Source organism: Octopus bimaculoides, chromosome 13 (assembly GCF_046866305.1).
Source record: "Octopus bimaculoides isolate indiv1 chromosome 13, ASM4686630v1, whole genome shotgun sequence".
Classification (NCBI taxonomy): domain Eukaryota; kingdom Metazoa; phylum Mollusca; class Cephalopoda; order Octopoda; family Octopodidae; genus Octopus; species Octopus bimaculoides.
This window is the reverse complement of record NC_142940.1, coordinates 53,943,181-53,968,763: the sequence shown is the minus strand read 5'-3', so window position 1 is coordinate 53,968,763 and position 25,583 is coordinate 53,943,181. Positions and strand designations below refer to the sequence as shown.

The 25,583-nt window shown below is 35.2% G+C and overlaps 1 protein-coding gene across 8 annotated transcripts in view; it reads right to left on the bottom strand.

Annotated features, from left to right (window-relative positions):
* The window catches only part of LOC106872664 (uncharacterized), a 79,775-nt gene that overhangs the window by 35,588 nt on the left and 18,604 nt on the right, over window positions 1–25,583 (bottom strand). For 7 of the 8 annotated variants that reach the window (XM_089361781.1, XM_089361780.1, XM_089361784.1 and 4 more), the window contains 12 exons: window positions 25,165–25,242; window positions 23,635–23,679; window positions 21,123–21,185; window positions 19,142–19,207; window positions 18,061–18,144; window positions 14,783–14,848; window positions 10,030–10,095; window positions 7,711–7,794; window positions 5,463–5,582; window positions 4,724–4,789; window positions 2,391–2,474; window positions 143–262 (listed from right to left, as the gene is read on the bottom strand). In XM_089361781.1, coding sequence (XP_089217907.1) covers window positions 143–262; window positions 2,391–2,474; window positions 4,724–4,789; window positions 5,463–5,582; window positions 7,711–7,794; window positions 10,030–10,095; window positions 14,783–14,848; window positions 18,061–18,144; window positions 19,142–19,207; window positions 21,123–21,185; window positions 23,635–23,679; window positions 25,165–25,242 — 942 coding nt within the window. The remainder of the gene's footprint in view (window positions 1–142; window positions 263–2,390; window positions 2,475–4,723; window positions 4,790–5,462; window positions 5,583–7,710; window positions 7,795–10,029; window positions 10,096–14,782; window positions 14,849–18,060; window positions 18,145–19,141; window positions 19,208–21,122; window positions 21,186–23,634; window positions 23,680–25,164; window positions 25,243–25,583) is intronic. The other variant, XM_089361785.1, reaches the window with a different exon arrangement.

Below are 25,583 nucleotides of genomic sequence, written 5' to 3'. Positions count from 1 at the left end.
GTCCCTATAAAATACAAGGTAATCAGGCCCAGGATATTCTCAGCACAAATGTATGGAATGAGTAGCTGAAATAGGCATGATATAATGTAAATAACAACTGAAAAGTAAAAGCACATCAATTCAGTTGAACATTCACCCTCACCTTCTTGATTCTTCTTCTTAACAGTTCCATCATTTCCTTTCTTGCCTTGTTCATTTCCATTTTCTTCCTGTTTGCGTTCTCGTTCTTTTGCTGAAGCTTGTCCTATTACCCCAGTTGTTTCTGAAGAAATATCAATAACATAATAACCATTATGAATATACAGTGTAATGCTCAAAGTCATGAAAGTGTTGTTTTACTCTAGTTTTGCCCATTCAGTCTCAGAATATGCCAACTTAATAAGTGATATGTACCATAAGAATTGTGAGTGAATTCGCAAATATATAATGATTCCTCATACACTTTTGTTTTCTTTCTTACACTCATTTTAAGTTCATCTTGGCTTCATATAGTCCTTGTTGAGTTAAACTCTTCCTTCAGTATGTGGGACTGAGTGGAGTGGTAATTAGGTTGTAGAGTGAGTTGTGATAAAGAAATGTTTCGAAAAATCTGTAGCCAATTACAACTAACAAAAACTGTCTAAAAGTGAAAACCTAAATCAAACACATAACAATTGCAATTGTAGAACACTTTTATCCTGACCTCAAGAAAGAAACTGTTGCTCAAGAAATATCGTATACTGTGCACAAGTAACTAAGAACATGACACCAAATACTAAATCTACATATATAGGCTCTACAACAAACCAGTTCAACATACAATATAACCAACACATGCACACTTTTTGAAAGCCAAAAAGAAAAATGATACATTACCCAAACATATATGAACATTAAAATCAAAAATACTCCATTTAGCATAATCTCATATGCCCAACCATATCAAGGTACCAACAATCCTGCCAACTTTGTACTAATGATTCCCACAGCATTCTCAGATTCAGGAACCAAATTCTGAACTGAAACTCTGAACTGATGTCTTTATGCAAGTCCAAAATTGAAAAGACATTAAACCATTTTAAACCAATAATATTTTCTAATGGCTAACCATGTAAATATCTCACCAATCCCTCTCCTTCCACCTACACCATAAATTATCCTGGTAATATACATAAAAAAACATTTTTACACCTTTACACTAAACAGGTGCTGTAGAAATTATCTGAAATTTTCCCTATCTCCAACCAAATTCCTAACAAAAGATTTTCTTTTATAAGTTCAAAAACTGACATACACACATATAAATATATATCTGTATGCAAGCAACTTGGAAGACCCTCTTTTTTTTTAAATTCTCCTTTTTATATTGTTTAAAATTTTAAAATCGATTTTTTAAATTAACTTTTGTTCCCACTTTTATACATGAGTATATAGACACTTTTTATGATGACCCACTTTCACACATATCAATAAACCTAAGATAATATATAAAATACCCATGTTTGAAACAAAATTGAAGAAATATTTATAAACACAGCCCACAAACTCTGCCTCCAAAAAACACAAAGGTTAAAACTTCTACATATTACTCAAGTTGCTTCTAGAACAATTAACCCCAAGAAAGAAACATACAGATCAATAAGGGCAATGAATGCAAAGAATGAAGCAGATTTAGGATGGGGCGTTATATTTTGATGATGAACTTATCTGCATGCAAACTGACATTTTTGTGCAACACTACAAAAGAATTTCTAACTGTGCTCACTCTTATAAATCAGATATTAAGATACCTTGGCCTTTTTAGAGGTTTCTTCCTTTTATACTCATCAGACTTATTGTCTAAACTTCAAGTCATACACTTTTTGATTAAACCTAATAACAGATAATTTCACCATATAAATTATCTTCTTATCCCCATTTGTTCTCACACCTATTTTTTACACACTTTGACTATGAAATTTGGATTAATCTATCAAGTCATCCCATAAGTTCTGCCTGAAGTTTGAATAAAGAAAACAAGTGATCGAATGTTATATTTAATTGAAATTTAATCATTAATGTACTTTCCCTGACTATCTATCACTTCCTTCCATCTATTTACAAGCTTTTTATTCCCATCAATGTAAAACACTTTTGATTTCAAAGTGAAGAACTCTGAAATGTCAGTTTCAACCTCCTCCTGTCTTGCAAAAGTTATGTTCCCCAATTGATTCTGTAAACTATTACAGGGAGATTATTCCATTATTTATAAATATTCTAACACCTACATACACACACAAATACACACACACACACACTCATAAACAAGTCTATACATTAATCTTTTTAGGATTTCTCTACTTGTGAAAAATAGAAACCAAGTCTACCTCTAATCATATATTATTTTCTTCCTGAATTTGAAGAATACATACCTTCTTGATTTATATTTTTTTGCTCTGTGCTTTGTTCTCTATTTTCCACATCTTCAAGCATTGGACATGTTTCTTCCTCAGGTCCTAAGAAAAAATATACAAAAATAATAAAATAAACAAGTATATATACAGTAAAATGTAAGATAGTATGTGGACATGATTTTACTACCAACCACATAGCTTCTGGTTCAGTCCCTCTGAGTGCCAGCTTAGGAAGGGTCTTCTAGGGTAAGCATAGTCAGTGCGTTTGGAAGATGGAAACTGAACAATGCTTATCATATACGTATTTACAATTTCTGATGAAAGAGTATCAGGACTGTTGTTATCGTAGCAGAGCTAAAGTATGTAGAGTGAAGCTGCTTGGCAGAGATTGACTGTCAACTCTGTCATTCATGTACACTAAGTTATAACATTCTCACTCACTTCCATTGCTTCAAAGTAAGACATGTAGTGTGTAGTCATCTCAAAAAGAAAATCAGTTATACTCACACACACATACACACACAAATACACACACACACACACACACACACACACACACACACACACACACACACCTGCACACTCTCACACTTACAAGCAAGTCAATACCTTAATCTCCATAGGATTTTTCTAAATCCCAAAAATAGAAGCCAAGTATATATCTCATCACATATTCTTTTCTTCCTAAATTTGAAAAATACATAACTTGTTGATTTATATTTCCTGTCTGTGTGCCTTATCCTCCATTTCCTGCACCTTCGAGATTTTCAACAGTATTTTAAATGAAATACACAAAAATAAGGAACTAAACAGCAACATATGTACTAAAATCTAAGATACAATATGGATATTATACTATGATATATTCTATTATTACATAGATACCCAATCAGTCCCCACGATGTTCCAGCTTACAGAGGATCTCCTGCTATAACAACACTCATCATATGTATATTTTAATACATATATATACATATATACCTGCATATATATGCGCGTGTGTGTGTGTGTGTGTGTGTGTGTGTGTGTGTGTGTGTGTGTGTATATATATATATATATATATATATATATATATATATATATATATATATATATATATATATATTTATATATATATATATATATTTATATACATATATGTATATATGGATATATACATTGATACATACAAGCATACATGTATACATATATATATACATACATATATATATATATATATATATATATATATATATATATATATATATATATATATATATATATATATACAGTTCACAGACGAGTTTGAGATATTCTCTGTACACAAGACAGTAATGCTCAAGAGATCCAAACTCAGACTCTAATGTCTTTGCACAGGATTAATCATCAACGTGGCTAAAAAAGGCTATAAGATGGATCAGCTTGAACTGGTATAGTAACAGTTATGGAGATAAGCAAATTATACACATCAAATATATTAAACGTATTAAATACATCAAACATAAAATGAGTGTATATGGATACATGCAAAATGAGAGGAAGTAAAAGGTGGAAAATTTCAGAGGATTAATCAATCGAGTCATCCCATAAGTTCTGTCCGAATTTTGAATAAAGAAAAACAAGTGATCGAATGTTATATCTAATTGAAATTTAATCATCAATGTACTTTCCCTGACTATCTATCACTTCCTTCCATCTATTTACAAGCTTTTTATTCCCATCAATGTAAAACTCTTTTGCTTTCAAATCGAAGAACTCTGAAATGTCAGTTTCAACCTCCTCCTGGCTTGCAAAATTTATGTTTCCCAATTGATTCTGTAAATTATTACAGGGAGATTATTACATTATTTATAAATATTCTAACACCTTCATACACACACAAATACACACACACATACAAACACACACACACTCATATGCAAGTCTATACATTAATCTTTTTAGGATTTCTCTACTTGTGAAAAATAGAAGCCATGTCTACCTCCAATCATACATTATTTTCTTCCTAAATTTGGAGAATACATACCTTCTTGATTTGTATTGTGTTGATGTGTGCCTTGTTCTCCATTTTCACACCTTCAAAAATATTACCTTATTTAGAAACACACACACAAACATTATAAACAAGGCAATATATGAACCTCTCTAGAATTTCTCCACCTTCTTGAAGTAGCAGTCAAACCTACTTCTAATCATACTCTATTCTCTGCAGAAATTTACAGAACACATAGCATATGACATGAAAGATATACAGTCTCATTATAAGACAAGATAGAAACAAGTACAGTCACATATTGATAGTAAAAAATGAAAATAAATGCAGTCCCTATGTTCTGTATTTTTGCCATCATTTCTATCATTTTCTCTCTCACCTTCAATACCTCCATTTGGTTGTGTGCCCTGATTTTTAGGTATTAGAGTTTCTCTTTCCTGAGTATCTAAGAAAAAATATACAAAAGTAATAAAATAAACAAGTATATATACAGTAAAATGTAAGATAGAATGTGGACATGATTTTACTACCAACCACATAGCTTCTGGTTCAGTCCCTCTGAGTGCCAGCTTAGGAAGGGTCTTCTAGGGTAAGCATAGTCAGTGCGTTTGGAAGATGGAAACTGAACAATGCTTATCATATACGTATATACGATTTCTGATGAAAGAGTATCAGGACTGTTGTTATCGTAGCAGAGCTAAAGTATATAGAGTGAAGCTGCTTGGCAGAGATTGACTGTCAACTCTGTCATTCATGTACACTAAGTTATAACATTCTCACTCACTTCCATTGCTTCAAAGTAAGACATGTAGTGTGTAGTGTGCACACACACACACACACACACACACACACAATCACATTATAAACAAGGCCATGTATTCTGAAAAAAATAGTAGCCAAATCTGCCTCTTAAGCATACATTATTTTCTTCAGAAAGTGAGAGGGCACATGGTATACATTGACTAAATCTTACAGTGTCCCTATAAAATACAAGGTAATCAGGCCCAGGATATTCTCAGCACAAATGTATGGAATGAGTAGCTGAAATAGGCATGATATAATGTAAATAACAACTGAAAAGTAAAAGCACATCAATTCAGTTGAACATTCACCCTCACCTTCTTGATTCTTCTTCTTAACAGTTCCATCATTTCCTTTCTTGACTTGTTCATTTCCATTTTCTTCCTGTTTGCGTTCTCGTTCTTTTGCTGAAGCTTGTCCTATTACCCCAGTTGTTTCTGAAGAAATATCAATAACATAATAACCATTATGAATATACAGTGTAATGCTCAAAGTCATGAAAGTGTTGTTTTACTCTAGTTTTGCCCATTCAGTCTCAGAATATGCCAACTTAATAAGTGATATGTACCATAAGAATTGTGAGTGAATTCGCAAATATATAATGATTCCTCATACACTTTTGTTTTCTTTCTTACACTCATTTTAAGTTCATCTTGGCTTCATATAGTCCTTGTTGAGTTAAACTCTTCCTTCAGTATGTGGGACTGAGTGGAGTGGTAATTAGGTTGTAGAGTGAGTTGTGATAAAGAAATGTTTCGAAAAATCTGTAGCCAATTACAACTAACAAAAACTGTCTAAAAGTGAAAACCTAAATCAAACACATAACAATTGCAATTGTAGAACACTTTTATCCTGACCTCAAGAAAGAAACTGTTGCTCAAGAAATATCGTATACTGTGCACAAGTAACTAAGAACATGACACCAAATACTAAATCTACATATATAGGCTCTACAACAAACCAGTTCAACATACAATATAACCAACACATGCACACTTTTTGAAAGCCAAAAAGAAAAATGATACATTACCCAAACATATATGAACATTAAAATCAAAAATACTCCATTTAGCATAATCTCATATGCCCAACCATATCAAGGTACCAACAATCCTGCCAACTTTGTACTAATGATTCCCACAGCATTCTCAGATTCAGGAACCAAATTCTGAACTGAAACTCTGAACTGATGTCTTTATGCAAGTCCAAAATTGAAAAGACATTAAACCATTTTAAACCAATAATATTTTCTAATGGCTAACCATGTAAATATCTCACCAATCCCTCTCCTTCCACCTACACCATAAATTATCCTGGTAATATACATAAAAAAACATTTTTACACCTTTACACTAAACAGGTGCTGTAGAAATTATCTGAAATTTTCCCTATCTCCAACCAAATTCCTAACAAAAGATTTTCTTTTATAAGTTCAAAAACTGACATACACACATATAAATATATATCTGTATGCAAGCAACTTGGAAGACCCTCTTTTTTTTTAAATTCTCCTTTTTATATTGTTTAAAATTTTAAAATCGATTTTTTAAATTAACTTTTGTTCCCACTTTTATACATGAGTATATAGACACTTTTTATGATGACCCACTTTCACACATATCAATAAACCTAAGATAATATATAAAATACCCATGTTTGAAACAAAATTGAAGAAATATTTATAAACACAGCCCACAAACTCTGCCTCCAAAAAACACAAAGGTTAAAACTTCTACATATTACTCAAGTTGCTTCTAGAACAATTAACCCCAAGAAAGAAACATACAGATCAATAAGGGCAATGAATGCAAAGAATGAAGCAGATTTAGGATGGGGCGTTATATTTTGATGATGAACTTATCTGCATGCAAACTGACATTTTTGTGCAACACTACAAAAGAATTTCTAACTGTGCTCACTCTTATAAATCAGATATTAAGATACCTTGGCCTTTTTAGAGGTTTCTTCCTTTTATACTCATCAGACTTATTGTCTAAACTTCAAGTCATACACTTTTTGATTAAACCTAATAACAGATAATTTCACCATATAAATTATCTTCTTATCCCCATTTGTTCTCACACCTATTTTTTACACACTTTGACTATGAAATTTGGATTAATCTATCAAGTCATCCCATAAGTTCTGCCTGAAGTTTGAATAAAGAAAACAAGTGATCGAATGTTATATTTAATTGAAATTTAATCATTAATGTACTTTCCCTGACTATCTATCACTTCCTTCCATCTATTTACAAGCTTTTTATTCCCATCAATGTAAAACACTTTTGATTTCAAAGTGAAGAACTCTGAAATGTCAGTTTCAACCTCCTCCTGTCTTGCAAAAGTTATGTTCCCCAATTGATTCTGTAAACTATTACAGGGAGATTATTCCATTATTTATAAATATTCTAACACCTACATACACACACAAATACACACACACACACACTCATAAACAAGTCTATACATTAATCTTTTTAGGATTTCTCTACTTGTGAAAAATAGAAACCAAGTCTACCTCTAATCATATATTATTTTCTTCCTGAATTTGAAGAATACATACCTTCTTGATTTATATTTTTTTGCTCTGTGCTTTGTTCTCTATTTTCCACATCTTCAAGCATTGGACATGTTTCTTCCTCAGGTCCTAAGAAAAAATATACAAAAATAATAAAATAAACAAGTATATATACAGTAAAATGTAAGATAGTATGTGGACATGATTTTACTACCAACCACATAGCTTCTGGTTCAGTCCCTCTGAGTGCCAGCTTAGGAAGGGTCTTCTAGGGTAAGCATAGTCAGTGCGTTTGGAAGATGGAAACTGAACAATGCTTATCATATACGTATTTACAATTTCTGATGAAAGAGTATCAGGACTGTTGTTATCGTAGCAGAGCTAAAGTATGTAGAGTGAAGCTGCTTGGCAGAGATTGACTGTCAACTCTGTCATTCATGTACACTAAGTTATAACATTCTCACTCACTTCCATTGCTTCAAAGTAAGACATGTAGTGTGTAGTCATCTCAAAAAGAAAATCAGTTATACTCACACACACATACACACACAAATACACACACACACACACACACACACACACACACACACACACACACACACACCTGCACACTCTCACACTTACAAGCAAGTCAATACCTTAATCTCCATAGGATTTTTCTAAATCCCAAAAATAGAAGCCAAGTATATATCTCATCACATATTCTTTTCTTCCTAAATTTGAAAAATACATAACTTGTTGATTTATATTTCCTGTCTGTGTGCCTTATCCTCCATTTCCTGCACCTTCGAGATTTTCAACAGTATTTTAAATGAAATACACAAAAATAAGGAACTAAACAGCAACATATGTACTAAAATCTAAGATACAATATGGATATTATACTATGATATATTCTATTATTACATAGATACCCAATCAGTCCCCACGATGTTCCAGCTTACAGAGGATCTCCTGCTATAACAACACTCATCATATGTATATTTTAATACATATATATACATATATACCTGCATATATATGCGCGTGTGTGTGTGTGTGTGTGTGTGTGTGTGTGTGTGTGTGTGTGTGTATATATATATATATATATATATATATATATATATATATATATATATATATTTATATATATATATATATATTTATATACATATATGTATATATGGATATATACATTGATACATACAAGCATACATGTATACATATATATATACATACATATATATATATATATATATATATATATATATATATATATATATATATATATATATATATACAGTTCACAGACGAGTTTGAGATATTCTCTGTACACAAGACAGTAATGCTCAATAGATCCAAACTCAGACTCTAATGTCTTTGCACAGGATTAATCATCAACGTGGCTAAAAAAGGCTATAAGATGGATCAGCTTGAACTGGTATAGTAACAGTTATGGAGATAAGCAAATTATACACATCAAATATATTAAACGTATTAAATACATCAAACATAAAATGAGTGTATATGGATACATGCAAAATGAGAGGAAGTAAAAGGTGGAAAATTTCAGAGGATTAATCAATCGAGTCATCCCATAAGTTCTGTCCGAATTTTGAATAAAGAAAAACAAGTGATCGAATGTTATATCTAATTGAAATTTAATCATCAATGTACTTTCCCTGACTATCTATCACTTCCTTCCATCTATTTACAAGCTTTTTATTCCCATCAATGTAAAACTCTTTTGCTTTCAAATCGAAGAACTCTGAAATGTCAGTTTCAACCTCCTCCTGGCTTGCAAAATTTATGTTTCCCAATTGATTCTGTAAATTATTACAGGGAGATTATTACATTATTTATAAATATTCTAACACCTTCATACACACACAAATACACACACACATACAAACACACACACACACTCATATGCAAGTCTATACATTAATCTTTTTAGGATTTCTCTACTTGTGAAAAATAGAAGCCATGTCTACCTCCAATCATACATTATTTTCTTCCTAAATTTGGAGAATACATACCTTCTTGATTTGTATTGTGTTGATGTGTGCCTTGTTCTCCATTTTCACACCTTCAAAAATATTACCTTATTTAGAAACACACACACAAACATTATAAACAAGGCAATATATGAACCTCTCTAGAATTTCTCCACCTTCTTGAAGTAGCAGTCAAACCTACTTCTAATCATACTCTATTCTCTGCAGAAATTTACAGAACACATAGCATATGACATGAAAGATATACAGTCTCATTATAAGACAAGATAGAAACAAGTACAGTCACATATTGATATTAAAAAATGAAAATAAATGCAGTCCCTATGTTCTGTATTTTTGCCATCATTTCTATCATTTTCTCTCTCACCTTCAATACCTCCATTTGGTTGTGTGCCCTGATTTTTAGGTATTAGAGTTTCTCTTTCCTGAGTATCTAAGAAAAAATATACAAAAGTAATAAAATAAACAAGTATATATACAGTAAAATGTAAGATAGAATGTGGACATGATTTTACTACCAACCACATAGCTTCTGGTTCAGTCCCTCTGAGTGCCAGCTTAGGAAGGGTCTTCTAGGGTAAGCATAGTCAGTGCGTTTGGAAGATGGAAACTGAACAATGCTTATCATATACGTATATACGATTTCTGATGAAAGAGTATCAGGACTGTTGTTATCGTAGCAGAGCTAAAGCATGTAGAGTGAAGCTGCTTGGCAGAGATTGACTGTCAACTCTGTCATTCATGTACACTAAGTTATAACATTCTCACTCACTTCCATTGCTTCAAAGTAAGACATGTAGTGTGTAGTCATCTCAAAAAGAAAATCAGTTATACTCACACACACATACACACACAAATACACACACACACACACACACACACACACACCTGCACACTCTCACACTTACAAGCAAGTCAATACCTTAATCTCTATAGGATTTTTCTAAATCCCAAAAATAGAAGCCAAGTATATATCTCATCACATATTCTTTTCTTCCTAAATTTGAAAAATACATAACTTGTTGATTTATATTTCCTGTCTGTGTGCCTTATCCTCCATTTCCTGCACCTTCGAGATTTTCAACAGTATTTTAAATGAAATACACAAAAATAAGGAACTAAACAGCAACATCTGTACTAAAATCTAAGATACAATATGCATATTATACTATGATATATTCTATTATTACATAGATACCCAATCAGTCCCCACGATGTTCCAGCTTACAGAGGATCTCCTGCTATAACGACATTCAGTATGTGTATATTTTTATACATATACATACATATATGCATATATATACATACATACTTGCATATATATGCGTGTGTGTGTATATATCATCATCATCGTTTAACGTCCGCTTTCCATGCTAGCATGGGTTGGACGATTTGACTGAGGACTGGTGAAACCGGATGGCAACACCAGGCTCCAGTCTGATTTGGCAGAGTTTCTACAGCTGGATGCCCTTCCTAACGCCAACCACTCAGAGAGTGTAGTGGGTGCTTTTACGTGTCACCTGCACGAAAACGGCCACGCTCGAAATGGTGTCTTTTATGTGCCACCCGCACAAGCCAGTCCAGGGGCACTGGCAACGATCTCGCTCGAAAATCCTACAGGAGCCAGTCAGGCGGTACTGGCAACGGCCACGCTCAAAATGGTGCATCTCATGTGCCACCCGCACAAGAACCAGTCCAGGGGCACTGGCAACGATCTTACTTGGCTTGCCGGGTCTTCTCACGCACAGCCCATTTCCAAAGGTCTCGGTCCGTAGTCATCGCCTCGGTGAGGCCCAATGTACGAAGGTCTTGCCTCACCACCTCAGCCCAGGTCTTCCTGGGCCTACCTCTTCCACGGGTTCCCTCAACTGTTAGGGTGTGGCACTTTTTCACGCAGCTATCCTCCTCCATTCTCACCACATGTCCATACCAGCGCAATCGTCTCTCTTGCACGCCACAACTGATGCTTCTAATGTTCAGCTTTTCTCTCAAGATACTTACACTCTGACGGGTATTCACATTGACATTACACATCCAACGGAGCATACTGGCTTCATTCCTTGCGAGCTTACGTATGTCCTCAGCAGTTACAGCCCATGTTTCACTGCCATGTAGCATGGTTGTTCGTACGCATGCGTCATACAGTCTGCCTTTTACTCTGAGTGAGAGTCCCTTTGTCGCCAGCAGGGGTAAGAGCTCTCTAAACTTTGCCCAGGCTATTCTTATTCTAGCAGCTACACTTTCAGCGCACCCACCCCCACTACTAACTTGGTCGCCCAGATAGCGGAAGCTATCGACTACCTCTAGTTTTTCACCCTGGAATGAGATAGAAGTTGTTTCCTGTTTGTTTGCAGTCTTTATTGCACCTGAACATCTGCCACAAACAAAAACTAACTTGCTAGTTAACCTGCCTTTGATGTTGCTGCACCTCTTATGTGTCCATAGCTTGCACCGGGTACATCTTATAGAGTTACTACCTACTCCTTTTCTACATACTGAGCAGGGCCATCTACCTGAAGGGGTTTGTGTTTTATCTACCTTCCTACTTATTAGGATTTTGGTTTTAGCTAGGTTGACTCTAAGGCCCTTCAATTCTAGACCTTGCTTCCACACCTGAAACTTCTCCTCTAGTTCTGATAGTGACTCCGCAATTAGGGCAAGGTCATCAGCATAGAGGAGCTCCCAGGGGCAACCTGTCTTGAACTCCTCTGTGATTGCCTGGAGGACTATGGTAAATAATAGGGGGCTGAGGACGGAACCTTGGTGGACCCCTACCTCTACCCGGAATTCATTGCTGTACTCATTTCCAACCCTCACCTTACTGGCCGCATCTCTGTACATGGCTCGCACAGCTCTCACTAGCCATTCTTCTATCCCAAGTTTCCTCATTGACCACCAGATAAGGGATCGGGGGACCCTGTCAAAGGCTTTCTCCATGTCAACGAAAGCCAGGTACAGAGGTTTATCCTTGGCTAGGTATTTCTCTTGCAACTGTCTCACTAGAAATAAGGCATCAGTAGTGCTTTTACCTGGCACGAACCCAAACTGCATCTCATCTAAATTGATTCGCTCCCTAATTAGTTGGGCTATGACCCTCTCTGTAACTTTCATAACCTGATCTAACAGCTTGATGCCTCTGTAATTATTTGTATCTAAAGCGTCCCCTTTACCTTTGTAGCAGTTGACTATGATGCTGCTACACCAGTCATAGGGTATGACTCCTTCGTGTATCACCTGGTTCGTAATACGGGTGACTAGGCTATAGCCAACACTGCCAGATATTTTGAGCATCTCTGCAGTGATTCCTGATGGGCCGGGGGCTTTCCCGGTCTTCATACTCTTAATTGCTTTATCTACCCTGGTACTATCAACTCGGATAGCTGGTCCCTCTATTGGGTCGACATAAGGCAGGCTCTCTTTCTCCCATTCATTCTCTTTATATATATATATATATATATATATATATATATATATATATATATATATATATATATATATATATATATATATACAAACTTAGACACCGATGTTGTTTCACGGGATTAATCCTCAACGTAAAGAAAGGCTATAAGATGGATCAGCTTGAACTGGTATAGTAACAGTTATGGAGATAAGCAAATTAGACACATCAAATATATTAAACGTATTAAATACATCAAACACAAAATGAGTGTATATGGATACATGCAAAATGAGAGGAAGTAAAAGGTGGAAAATTTCAGAGGATTAATCTATCGAGTCATCCCATAAGTTCTGTCCGAATTTTGAATAAAGAAAAACAAGTGATCGAATGTTATATCTAATTGAAATTTAATCATCAATGTACTTTCCCTGACTATCTATCACTTCCTTCCATCTATTTACAAGCTTTTTATTCCCATCAATGTAAAACTCTTTTGCTTTCAAATCGAAGAACTCTGAAATGTCAGTTTCAACCTCCTCCTGGCTTGCAAAAGTTATGTTCCCCAATTGATTCTGTAAACTATTACAGGGAGATTATTACATTATTTATAAATATTCTAACACCTACATACACACACAAATACACACACAAACACGCGCACACACACACACACACACTCATAAGCAAGTCTATACATTAATCTTTTTAGGATTTCTCTACTTGTGAAAAATAGAAGCCAAGTCTACCTCTAATCATCTAAATAAACAAGTATATATACAGTAAAATGTAAGATAGAATGTGGACATGATTTTACTACCAGCCACATAGCTTCTGGTTCAGTCCCTCTGAGTGCCAGCGTAGGAAGGGTCTTCTAGAGTAAGTATAGTCCGTGCGTTTGGAAGATGGAAACTGAACAATGCTTATCATATACGTATATACGATTTCTGATGAAAGAGTATCAGGACTGTTGTTATCGTAGCAGAGCTAAAGCATGTAGAGTGAAGCTGCTTGGCAGAGATTGACTGTCAACTCTGTCATTCATGTACACTAAGTTATAACATTCTCACCCACTTCCATTGCTTCAAAGTAAGACATGTAGTGTGTAGTCATCTCAAAAAGAAAATCAGTTATACTCACACACACATACACACATATATACACGCACACACACACACACGCACATACACACAAAAATACACACACACACACACACACACAAACACACACACAAACATACACACACACACACACTCATAAGCAAGTCTATACATTAATCTTTTTAGGATTTCTCTACTTGTGAAAAATAGAAGACAAGTCTACCTCTAATCATATATTATTTTCTTCCTAAATTTGAAGAATACATACCTTCTTGATTTATATTGTGTTGATATGTGCCTTGTTCTCCATTTTGCACACCTTCAAAAATATTATCTTACTTAGAAATACACACACACACACACGTTATAAACAAGGTAATATATGAACCTCTCTAGAATTTCTCAACCTACTTGAAGTAGCAGTCAAACCTACTTCTAATCATACTCTATTCTCTTCAGAAATTTACAGAACACATAGCATATGACAATGAAACATATACAGTCCCATTATAAGAGAAGATAGAAAGAAGTACAGGCACACATTGAGATTAAAAAATGAAAATAAATGCAGTCCCCATGTTCAGGATTTTTGCCATCATTTCTATCATTTTCTCTCTTACCTTCAATATTTCTATTTTGTCGTGTTTTCCGATTTGCAAGCATTAGAAGTGTTTCTTTCCTATGTTCTAAGAAAAAATATACAAAAATAATAAAATAAACAAGTATATATACAGGAAAATGTAAGATAGAATATGGATATGATTTTACTACCAGCCACATACATATATATATATATATATATATATATATATATATATATATATATATAATGTGCATACCCGTCAGAGTGTAAGTATCTTGAGAGAAAAGCTGAACATAAGAAGCATCAGTTGTGGTGTGCAAGAGAGACGATTGCGCTGGTTTGGACATGTGGTGAGAATGAATGAGGATAGCTGCGTGAAAAAGTGCCACACCCTAACAGTTGAGGGAACCCGTGGAAGAGGTAGGCCCAGGAAGACCTGGGCTGAGGTGGTGAGGCAAGACCTTCGAACATTGGGCCTCACCGAGGCGATGACTACTGACCAAGACCTTTGGAAATGTGCTGTGCGTGAGAAGACCCGGCAAGCCAAGTGACATCGTTGCCAGTGCCCCTGGACTGGCTCTTGTGCAGGTGGCACATAAGATGTACCATCATGAGCATGACCGTTGCCAGTACCGCCTGACTGGCCTTTGTAGGGTTTTCGAGCGAGATCGTTGCCAGTGCCCCTGGACTGGCTCTTGTGCGGGTGGCACATAAAAGACACTATTTCGAGAGTGGCCGTTTTCGTGCGGGTGACACGTAAAAGCACCCACTACACTCTCTGAGTGGTTGGCGTTAGGAAGGGCATCCAGCTGTAGAAACTCTGCCAAATTAGATTGGAGCCTGGTGTTGCCATCCGGTTTCACCAGTCCTCAGTCAAATCGTCCAACCCATGCTAGCATGGAAAGCGGACGTTAAACGATGATGATGATGATGATGATGATGAATTAAGGAGAGGAGAAGACAAATTCAAAGGCCGATGTATATATTCATTCATTCCATATTAACGAATTTCTCCATGGTATACAAATTACATACATAGTTGCATTCATCTATATGACATAAAAATTTCTAAGAATCTATAAATACATACATATACACGAAAATTTATACACATATAAAAATTTATAAAACACATAAAAATTCATCAATATAAATAGATAAAAAGTGTAAGTCCTTAAATGTACTTGCGAAGTCGGAATGAGGAGGAAGATAAAGCAGATGTAAAATGATTCATAAAGAGTCAGGAACATGTATAAAGTTTATGTATAAAGTCTAACGGCTGTTTCGAAAAGATATAGTTGCTATAGGCGAGCTAACTCCAACCATAGCAATACTCTATATTTCTCTCATCAGAGTTAATAAAATCACACATATATATATATTCTTTTACTTGTTTCAGTCATTTGTCTGTAGCCATGCTGGAGCACCACCTTTAGTCAAACAAATCGTCCCTCCCCACTCCAAGACTTATTCTTTGTAAGCCTAGTACTTATTCTATTGGTTTCTTTTGCCGAACCACTAAGTTACAGGGACATAAGCACACGAACATTAGTTGTCAAGCCTATGTGTGTGTATGTGTGTTTGTGTTTGTCCCCACCATCACCACCACTTGACAACTGGTGTTGGTGAGTACATCTCCATAACTTTGCAGTTTGGCAACAAAGAAAGAAAGAATAAGTACCAGGCTTTAAAAAAATATATTAGGGTTTATTCATTCGACTAAATCTCTTCAAGGGGGTGCGGTTGGGGTGCTCCAGCATGGCTACAGTCAAATGACTGAAATAAGCAATAGAAAAGATACATACACAAACACACATATTATATATAATGACAAATATTGATGAATCGAGTAAGGAAATCATTTTAATATGTCATTTACAATAGTTTCACCATTATTCAGTATAATCAATTTTGTATAATGTTGAAACCATTCTAACAATTATTGATTAATTTTCATGAGCTATGTATGGCTTCTTTTATAACACATATTCAACATGATTCCTCAGAATTCTGTGAAAAGTAATCTGCTGATTGATTCTGAAAACTCCCAAATAAATACACAGCAAGTTGGGCTGGTTCACATGATCACTTTTGTAATCCACAGACCCTCTCAGAGTTAGACACCAATCATCATCTATGAGTAGATAATGATATTATGGGTTTATCAAAACTCAGTTTCACTGAGGTGAGCTAGTCTTCTCAAGAACCTCATATCATTAGACATCTTGGTTCATTGTCATCTACTCAGTGAGGCCCTGAGAGAATGATTTCGAGCAGCTAAGTCCAAAATATATAGCAAGAAATATACAAAAATAAGGAACTGAACAGCAACATATGTACTAAAATCTAAGATACAATATGCATATTATACTATGATATATTCTATTATTACATAGATACCCAATCAGTCCCCGTGATGTTCCAACTTACAGAGGAACTCATGCTATAACAACACTCATCATATGTATATTTTTATACATATACATACATATATGCATATATATACATACATACCTGCATATATATGCATGAGTGTGTATATGTATATATATATATGTATATATGGATATATATATATATATATATATATATATATATATATATATATATATATATATATATATATATATATATATATATATATATATATATATATTCAAACTTAGACACCGATGTCTTTGCACGGGATTAATCGTCAACGTAAAGAAAGGCTATAAGATGGATCAGCTTGAACTGGTATAGTAACAGTTACGGAGATAAGCAAATTAGACACATCAAATATATTAAACGTATTAAATACATCAAACACAAAATGAGTGTATATGGATACATGCAAAATGAGAGGAAATTAAAGGTGGAAAATTTCAGAGGATTAATCTATCGAGTCATCCCATAAGTTCTGCCTGAATTTTGAATAAAGAAAACAAGTGATCGATTGTTATATTTAATTGAAATTTAATCATTAATGTACTTTCCCTGACTATCTATCACTTCCTTCCATCTATTTACAAGCTTTTTATTCCCATCAATGTAAAACACTTTTGATTTCAAAGTGAAGAACTCTGAAATGTCAGTTTCAACCTCCTCCTGTCTTGCAAAAGTTATGTTCCCCAATTGATTCTGTAAACTATTACAGGGAGATTATTACATTATTTATAAATATTCTAACACCTACATACACACACAAATACACACACACACTCATAAACAAGTCTATACATTAATCTTTTTAGGATTTCTCTACTTGTGAAAAATAGAAACCAAGTCTACCTCTAATCATATATTATTTTCTTCCTGAATTTGAAGAATACATACCTTCTTGATTTATATTTTTTTGCTCTGTGCTTTGTTCTCTATTTTCCACATCTTCAAGCATTGGACATGTTTCTTCTTCAGGTCCTAAGAAAAAATATACAAAAATAATAAAATAAACAAGTATATATACAGTAAAATGTAAGATAGTATGTGGACATGATTTTACTACCAGCCACATAGCTTCTGATTCAGTCCCTCTGAGTGCCAGCGTAAGAAGGGTCTTCTAGGGTAAGCATAGCCAGTGCGTTTGGAAGATGGAAACTGAACAATGCTTATCATATACGTATATACGATTTCTGATGAAAGAGTATCAGGACTGTTGTTATCGTAGCAGAGCTAAAGTATGTAGAGTGAAGCTGCTTGGCAGAGATTGACTGTCAACTCTGTCATTCATGTACACTAAGTTATAACATTCTCACTCACTTCCATTGCTTCAAAGTAAGACATGTAGTGTGTAGTCATCTCAAAAAGAAAATCAGTTATACTCACACACACATACACACATATATACATGCACACACACACATGCACATGCACACAAAAATACACACACACACACACACACAAACACACACACAAACACACACACAAACATACACACACACACACACACTCATAAGCAAGTCTATACATTAATCTTTTTAGGATTTCTCTACTTGTGAAAAATAGAAGCCAAGTCTACCTCCAATCATATATTATTTTCTTCCTAAATTTGAAGAATACATACCTTCTTGATTTATATTGTGTTGATATGTGCCTTGTTCTCCATTTTGCACACCTTCAAAAATATTACCTTATTTAGAAATACACACAAACACACACACGTTATAAACAAGGTAATATATGAACCTCTCTAGAATTTCTCCACCTACTTGAAGTAGCAGTCAAACCTACTTCTAATCATACTCTATTCTCTTCAGAAATTTACAGAACACATAGCATATGACAATGAAACATATACAGTCCCATTATAAGACAAGATAGAAAGAAGTACAGGCACACATTGAGATTAAAAAATGAAAATAAATGCAGTCCCCATGTTCAGGATTTTTGCTATCATTTCTATCATTTTCTCTCTCACCTTCAATATTTTCATTTGGTTGTGTGTCCTGATTTTTAGATGTTAGAAGTTCTCTTTCCTGAGTATCTAAGAAAAAATATACAAAAGTAATAAAATAAACAAGTATATATACAGTAAAATGTAAGATAGAATGTGGACATGATTTTACTACCAACCACATAGCTTCTGGTTCAGTCCCTCTACACATATCATCATCATCATTATCATCATCATCATCGTTTAACATCTGCTTTCCATGCTAGCATGGGTTGGACAATTTGACTGAGGACTGGTGAACCAGATAGCTACTCCAGGCTCCAATCTGATTTGGCAGAGTTTCTACAGCTGGATGCCCTTCCTAATGCCAACCACTCCGAGAGTGTAGTGGGTGCTTTTACGTGTCACCCGCACGAAGGCCAGGCAGGCGGTACTGGCAACGGCCACGCTTGAAATTGTGTATTTTACGTGCCACTTGCACAGGAGCCAGTCCAGCAGTACTGGCAACGAACTCGCTCGAATGTCTTTTCAAGTGCCAGGAAGGCGACGTTGGTAACGGTCACGCTCGGACGGTGCTCTTAATGATTTACTGGTACTGGTACTGGTGCCATCACGATTTCACTTTCGCTTGCCACAACAGGTCTTCGCAAGCCGAGTCTAGTGTTCAATGAAGACGTTATCTAAGCCTAAAAAATTACCTATGAAGGAAAACCAACCAATACCAATCTAACTTTGAATCCACAAACACTTTCCACTTTACAAGAATGAAGGACAACGTAAAATGATGAAACTAAGATATAAGAAATTCAAAATCAAGCAAAACATAAGTATATTCCCACCATCAGCTGCCAAATGGATATCACTATGGTTTTGATGCAAGGGCAATGAATGCAAAGAATGAAGCAGATTTAGGATGGGGCGTTATATTTTGATGATGAACTTATCTGCCCTGCAAACTGACATTTTTGTGCATCACTACAAAAGAATTTCTAACTGTGCTCACTCTTATAAATCAGATATTAAGATACCTTGGCCTTTTTAGAGGTTTCTTCCTTTTATACTCATCAGACTTATTGTCTAGACTTCAAGTCATACACTTTTTGATTAAACCTAATAACAGATAATTTCACCATATAAAATATCTTCTTATCCCCATTTGTTCTCACACCTATTTTTTACACACTTTGACTATGAAATTTGGATTTTCTCTCTAGAACTCAATTTATGGGGGACAAGAACTTCTATTGCAAAACTTTGTCTATCAATTTTCTTTGGGTGTATGCATGAATACTATGAAATAAGGACATTTATGCATGAATACTATTGTAGAGTTGACAATGTGTGAGGGATAAATAAATAAAGAGAATGCTAAAGACAACAAAAATTTACTAAATTGATATACTACCCTATTGAGAGTCAGTGATTATAAATACATAAATATACATATATACTTATCTATCCACGATTTATAATAATAAGTAAGGTTAAGGCAGTACACCAGCTATATAATCTATGAGTAGATAATGATATTATGGGTTTATCAAAACTCAGTTTCACTGAGGTGAGCTAGTCTTCTCAAGAACCTCATATCATTAGACATTTTGGTTCATTGTCATCTACTCAGTGAGGCCATGTGAGAATGATTTCGAGCAGCTAAGCCCAAAATATAGAGCAAGCTCATACAACACTGTCATACACTTAGTGTGCATACACAAACATACTATATGCAGGACAATATATTAGCCTCTATAGTGTTTCTCCACCTGCAAGAAGTAGCAGCCAAATCTGCTTCTGATTATGCCATATTTTCTTCAGAAAGTGGCAAAACACATAGTATATGTTGCCTCAGATATATAGTATGTGAATAAAAGACAAGGTAAGCTTGGCAGGAATATCTTTGATCATAAATCTACTGAAGTAGAGGCTGAAACTGTTATTAAAAAAATAAAATATAACAGTTAAGAGAACAAAAATCACATAAATCCAATTAAACATCCACTCTCACCTTGTCCATTATCTCTAGGAGCTTGTCCTTTGTTTCTTCGAGATACAAAGCAAAATACTGAACCTTAGAAAAGATATAAAACAATAATACAATAAACAATGAAATATATAGTATAATATAGAATACAATGTGGGTGTTATTTTACTATATATTTACCAACCACTTAGTTTTGGGTTCAATCCCACTGTGTGCCACCATGAGCAAGTGTCTTCTAGTTCAGCCATGGGCCGATGAAAGATTTGTGAGTGGATTTGGCAGATGTAAACCAAAAAAGGCTATCATATATGTATGCGTGTATGTGTGTGTCTGTACATATATATGTGTGTGTGTTTTGTGCAAATTATTTTATATTTTCTTTGCTATTTGTGTTTTTCTCGCTCCTTTGTGAACAATAGCTTTGCTAACTCAATAATAAACTGTTATAGTATCATATTACTCGAACAAGTAGAAAATTTGAGGGCATTGGGAAACCTCCCTGATGGCTTTTGAGGTACACCAGCATGCTTGCAGCATTGCTGCAGGTGATGGCAAGGCTGATGCACTGGGACAACCAAGCACCCTCACAAGCTTTGCCAGTTACCTCTGCTAGGCGAGCAGCCAGTGAAGACAGGAATCTGGAAGTCACTGGTCTGACCCCACCAAACGTCTCAAACACCACAGAATGGAAAATGTAGTTGGCCAACAGATTGTGGTACTTCAGATATGATGGGAAAAGACCCAACGGCCTCTCCTTGTGTCCCTGATTGAAAGGCAGATGCCTTGTCTGGGATGTCACAGTTAGTGATTCCTTTGATTCTTCTCATGTTCTGGATGCTGCGGTCAGGGCAAGATCCACAGAAATAGTAGTCAAGACTATTTAAGCATTTTATCTAATCAAATTCATCCTATGGTTGCAGAACTGTTCCCAGAGGTAAACACAATCTTTCTAGATAATAATGAGCCAATTCACACAGCTTAAAGTTGTTACTGAATGGCATGAGGAACATTCTAGTGAAGTTGAACATCTTATATGGCCACCACAGTCCCCAGATCTCAATATTATTGAACATTTATGGTGCATTTTAGAAAAACAAGTAAGGAGTCAATGTCCTCCACCATCATCACTACAAGAACTGGAGACTGTTTTAGCTGAAGAATGGACAAAAATTCCTTTGGAAACAATTCAAACTTTGTACGAGTCAATACCTCATAGAATTCAAGCTGTAATTACTGCCAAAGGTGGTCCTACCCCTTATTGAAATAAATTTGTTTGAAATTTTAAGGTGTTTCCATTATTTTGTCCAACCCCTGTATTTGTAAGCCATTCAAGAACACTCACAAACCATTAGTTTCGCTTCAACATTTAAATTTCATTTGTGTCAAAATATCTTTGTCGCTTTGAAACCACGACTTGTTCACTGATAAAACTTCATGCATGTAGAGAGAGAGAGTGTGTGTGTGTGTGTGTGTGTGTGTGTGTGTGTGTGTGCGCGCGTGCGTGTGTGTATGTATGTTCTTTCCATACACCAAATTCACTCACAAGACTTTCATTGTCTGGAAGCTCTAATAAAAGAAAACTTTCCCCCAAAGTGCTGTGCTTTTCAACTGTATGTAAAACTTCTTAGTCATAGAGCTATGCATGCAGTTAGCATCTGTGCCTATGTATGTTAGGTTAACAATAATATATCTTATTCTATATATCATTTTTTGCTGACCATCACCACCACCACCATCATCATCATCATCATCATCGTCGTCGTCGTCGTTTAACGTCTGTTCTCCATGCTCGTTCAACTGGGGTCTGGGACGCCAGGAGGCTGCACCAGGTTCCAATGTGATCTGACAGTGTTTCTACAGCTGGATGACCTTTATAACGCCAACCACTCCGAGAGTGCAGTGGGTGCTTTTTACATGCCACTGGCACAAGGGCCAGAGAGGGCTGGCATCGACCACATTTGGATGGTGCTTTTACCTGCCACCAGCACGGGAGCCAGAGGAGGTTAGCATCGACCACGATTAGATGGTGCTTTTACATGCCACTGGCACAGGAGCCAGAGGGAGCTGGCAACAACCACATTTGGATGGTGCTTTTTATGTATCACCAGCTTGGGGAGCCAGACAGACAGCGTTGGTATCAGCCACAACTACAATTTCCATCTTATTGTGGTTTGATTTGATTTTGATGTTGATGATGTACTTGACTCAGCAGGTCCCTTCAAGCACGGCATGTTGCCCTACAATCCAAGGTACTTTTGAGTGGACTGGTTATGTGACACTGGCGTAGGCTACAGCTGTGATCTCACTCTATTTGCCAGTCACAGCATATCTCCAGAGGTCTCGGTCTTTCGTCATTGCCCTTGTGAGACCCAACATTCGAAGGTCATGCTTCACCACCTCATCCCATGTCTTCCTGGGTCTCGTTCTTTAAAATTTCATGTTTCAATTTCCCCCCCAAAATACAAGAAAACGATGATAAATGAGATTTAAGAACTTGATTAATTAATATCATAATAAAGAAAATAGTAATACTGACCTGATAATGCGTTTTCTATCCTGTCACGGCATGGATAAATTACAACTACAAAAGACAAAACAAAACATTTTACAGATATATAAAGGCAGGCAGGCAGGTAGGTAGGTAGATATATATGTATGTAATTGTGCACACATGTGTGTGTGTAGTAAGGGTATATTTCAATAGTCATGGAAGAGAAAGTGGGTGTCAGACTAGAAGATTTAGTGTATCTAGCACAACATTTTGCCACCTGAACTTCACATCTCTCATCATGAGATTGGTATCTTAAGTTTATGTTGTACAAAAGCAACCATGTCCCTAACCAAAAGGCTTTACAGTATACAGTTTAAAACTTCTACATTTTGAGTTCAATTCTATTGTAGCCACAATGAACTATATGAAGCCAAAATGAACTTCAAGGCATTGCAGACTGAGAAAGGCTTAGCTAGCTGAAAATTCAAAGTCATTATCAATAATATTTTTGTTTAAGAAATATATATATATATAAATTCCGTACCTATGCTTCATGATAATCATTGAAAAATAAATAAAAGTCAATAGTGATTAGATATCAACTTATAGAAATATAATGGTCATGTGAGTGAAACTACTGGAATACCAGCTACATGATTATGAGTTCAGACATAACTGCTAGAGCCATTGTGTTGTATCTTAAACAGACCAAACTGTTGGTCATGATTTGTCTGGCTTCCAAAACAATTCCACACATCTTCCATGACTGGATGGTTAATAGTAGGAAGAATATCTCAAGTGTGCAAAAAATTAAACCAGTGGTTCCCAAAGTGGGTGGTACCACCCCACTGGGTGCAGTGGTAAGATCCAGGAAGCATTGAAGAAAAATGAGGGGATAATGGGGTAACCAAAACGGGGCAATGAATGTAAAAAAAAACAATGAAAATAAAGGATTAATAAGGTTAAGATTTATTTGTGAAATATTGTTGCTTTGAATCTGCTGCAGTAAATGGTCTATGTGTGTGATGGTGGGTAAGCGGGGGGGGGGGGGGGCACTAGGAATGTGGCCTTAGAACAAAGGGGGCCGCAGCCTGAAAAAGTTTGAGAACCACTGAATTAAATAGAACTTCTAATGATGAGCAAAATGTACAAACTTTCATAGAGCATCCTAAATGGATGTTAAACATTATGAATATTCCAAAGCTTTTCTGTTTATCTTCTATCTACCCACTTTTTAATTTACATTCATTACATGAAAATGTGACATTTCCAGTCATTTATAGTTCAATAAAAATAAATAAATACATAAAATTAATCAATAGCCTCAAAATGTGCAAAGCAATTACAGCAATTTGCTAAAAATCAGTACAATGTGATTATAGATGACAAAAAAAAAAGGTAAAATTCAAATTGGACGTCAGTTCAATGTTTCAGTAAACCTTGAGTTTGGAATTACAGATGTAAAAACTATGGAAATAAATGAAGCTGAGTGATGAGAGGTTAAGAAAATTCTAAGGTCTGACACTGGATTTATAAGATTTTTATGGTTATTATTAGAAAAAAAAATTGACAAACCTGCAATAATAATAATAATAATAATAATAATAGGAGGGAAGATATACCCCAAAATTGCAAGACTTCCAGGATCTGAAACTAAAATGAAGCAATAAGTTAATGTTCTGAAAACTGTGCATGAATACTACATTTAAATACAAAATATTAATACCAGTTGTTGAAATTAATGCAAGCAAGATTTCACAGAACTAGCATCACTCCTTCATAGTCAGCCTATGAACTTATCATCCCAACCTCATATATATATATATATATACTAGCTGTATAACCCGACCTTGTCTGGCTGTGACTTATTACGCCATCTATGATAAGTCTTGCTAGGTGAAAATCAACTAAAAAAGAAAGCCTTACAACAAAAAAACCCTTATGATGTAAATATGTTCATAATTCAAAAGACAATGAAATTAATAGGGAAAGTC